Here is a 1,915-nt window from a genome sequence, read left to right as displayed (position 1 = left end):
AATATACAATACTGTGTAAAACGAACGGCCAATAAATAAAAAGATAAAATGTTAAAACGGGGAGCACGCCGTAAAAACAAAAACACATCTAGTGTCTACACAAACATTAAAGACAACTATGATATCCGGACCAGAAAATACATCAAACGCTACCAAAACGGCCTACAACAAATCACCAGACTGGCGGAATCCACGAAATTTCTGGAGACGTGCAGAAGAAGTGGCTTAACACCAAATTTCATCAGCAACGCCACCAAAAATATCCTCTACACAATCAACAACAACACCAGCAACAACCGAATACCAACACAACTCTCAAACGCAGTGATGGCTTACATCAATAAAGTGCAACTAAAACTGGTAAACCTTATCATCAGAATAAAGCATTCACTCCGTCGACAAATAGTAAAAGAGGTAAATAGGCTAGAAACGCTAATAACACAACAACTCAACATAAATGATTCCACCGTATTTTTCGAAAGTGAGAAATTATTAACAAATAAACTCACAACAACAATTAAGAAGACACAAACCAAAAAATATGAAAAACTAAAGCAGAAACAAAAACAGTTACTAAACATTAGGGTGATACCAGAATGGTTTTGTAATAAGACAACCATAAATATACCAATAGATATCCAGTGGCTTTTATCTTTTGGTCCAAAATATGCCTTACCAACAGAAAATAAAAACTTTCCACTATTTCAATTTATAGCAGACGGAGAAAACTGTATACAAACAATTACGGACAAAGAAAAACAAGAGATTGAAAGAAATAACTTGACGACGCTAATACGCGACCACCTTAACAAAACGACGACTTCTATGAGAGACAAATTTATAAGTGACACCCTAGGTTCCACAAAGAAATTCCTGAATAATAATAAACAACTCTTAGTCCTCAATGCTGATAAAGGAAATGTAACGGTAGTAATGGAAAAATCTGAATATGATGCAAAAATGCAAGTATTGGTGAATGACATAACCACTTACAGAGTTTTAAAACGCGACCCGACGAATAAATTACAGGACAAGAATAATGGCATAGTGGAAAGAATGTACAATAACAAAATCATTGATTTGAATGAAAAGAATTCCCTTATGTGTAAAACGGCTAACCCACCGAGAATTTATGGATTGCCGAAAATCCATAAAGATGGCACTCCACTCAGGCCTATTTGTTCGTCCGTCAATTCTCCGTCGTATAATTTATGTTAATATCTCACTAACATTCTCAAAAATTTAACAAAGTCCTCCAAATATAATGTTAAAGATGCAATGGAGTTCAAAAACAAGATTAAAGGCTCTTATGTATATGATGATGAGATTTTAGTGTCATTCGATGTTGTGTCCTTATTTCCCAGCATACCCGTAGATTTGGCCATCGAAATCATAGCCTCAAGATGGGACGAAATTAAAAACCTAACCTTTTTGACGAAAGAACTATTCTTGACAATACTAAAATTCTGCGTTAAGGAGAACCGTTATTTTAAGTACAATGATAAAATCTACGAGCAACGATCAGGAATGCCAATGGGTTCTCCAGCCTCACCTATAATAGCGGACATAGTCATGGAGGAATTACTGGCAAAATTTGAAAGGGACTCCACTAACAAACCGCGTTTACTGACCAAATACTAATATTAAAACCCAAGATATGGACATAATGCTACACACACTCAACAACTACAATAAGTCGATTAAATTTACAATAGAAAAAGAAAATAATGGATAGTTATCTTATCTTGACACTCTAATAATAAGAAGAAATAATTTATTAACAATTGACTGGTACAAAAAGCCGACTGCGTCTGGGAGACTAATTAACTTTCACTCCAAACATGAGAAAAAGATAATTCTAAATACTGCCAACAACTTCATTAGAAGGGTCCTCTCTATAAGCGACAAAATTTAT

General features: G+C 34.7%; 1 protein-coding gene across 1 annotated transcript; it reads left to right on the top strand.

The window, feature by feature from the left end:
• Positions 1 to 48: 48 nt before the first annotated feature.
• Positions 49 to 1,218, top strand: LOC118732585. Its single transcript, XM_036461713.1, has one exon. It carries the CDS (start codon positions 49 to 51, stop codon positions 1,216 to 1,218), a length of 1,170 nt encoding a protein of 389 aa, XP_036317606.1.
• Positions 1,219 to 1,915: the final 697 nt, after the last annotated feature.

Source organism: Rhagoletis pomonella, unplaced genomic scaffold (genome assembly GCF_013731165.1).
Source record: "Rhagoletis pomonella isolate Grant_MI unplaced genomic scaffold, Rhpom_1.0 Rhpom_scaffold_22860, whole genome shotgun sequence".
In the NCBI taxonomy this organism is placed as follows: domain Eukaryota; kingdom Metazoa; phylum Arthropoda; class Insecta; order Diptera; family Tephritidae; genus Rhagoletis; species Rhagoletis pomonella.
The sequence above is the reverse complement of the archived record's forward strand: the minus strand, read 5'-3'. Positions and strand labels throughout refer to the sequence as shown.

What these genes read in the sequence shown, in the direction of transcription:
- LOC118732585 (XM_036461713.1), top strand. Translation starts at nt 49, where the DNA reads ATGTTAAAACGGGGAGCACGCCGTAAAAACAAAAACACATCTAGTGTC.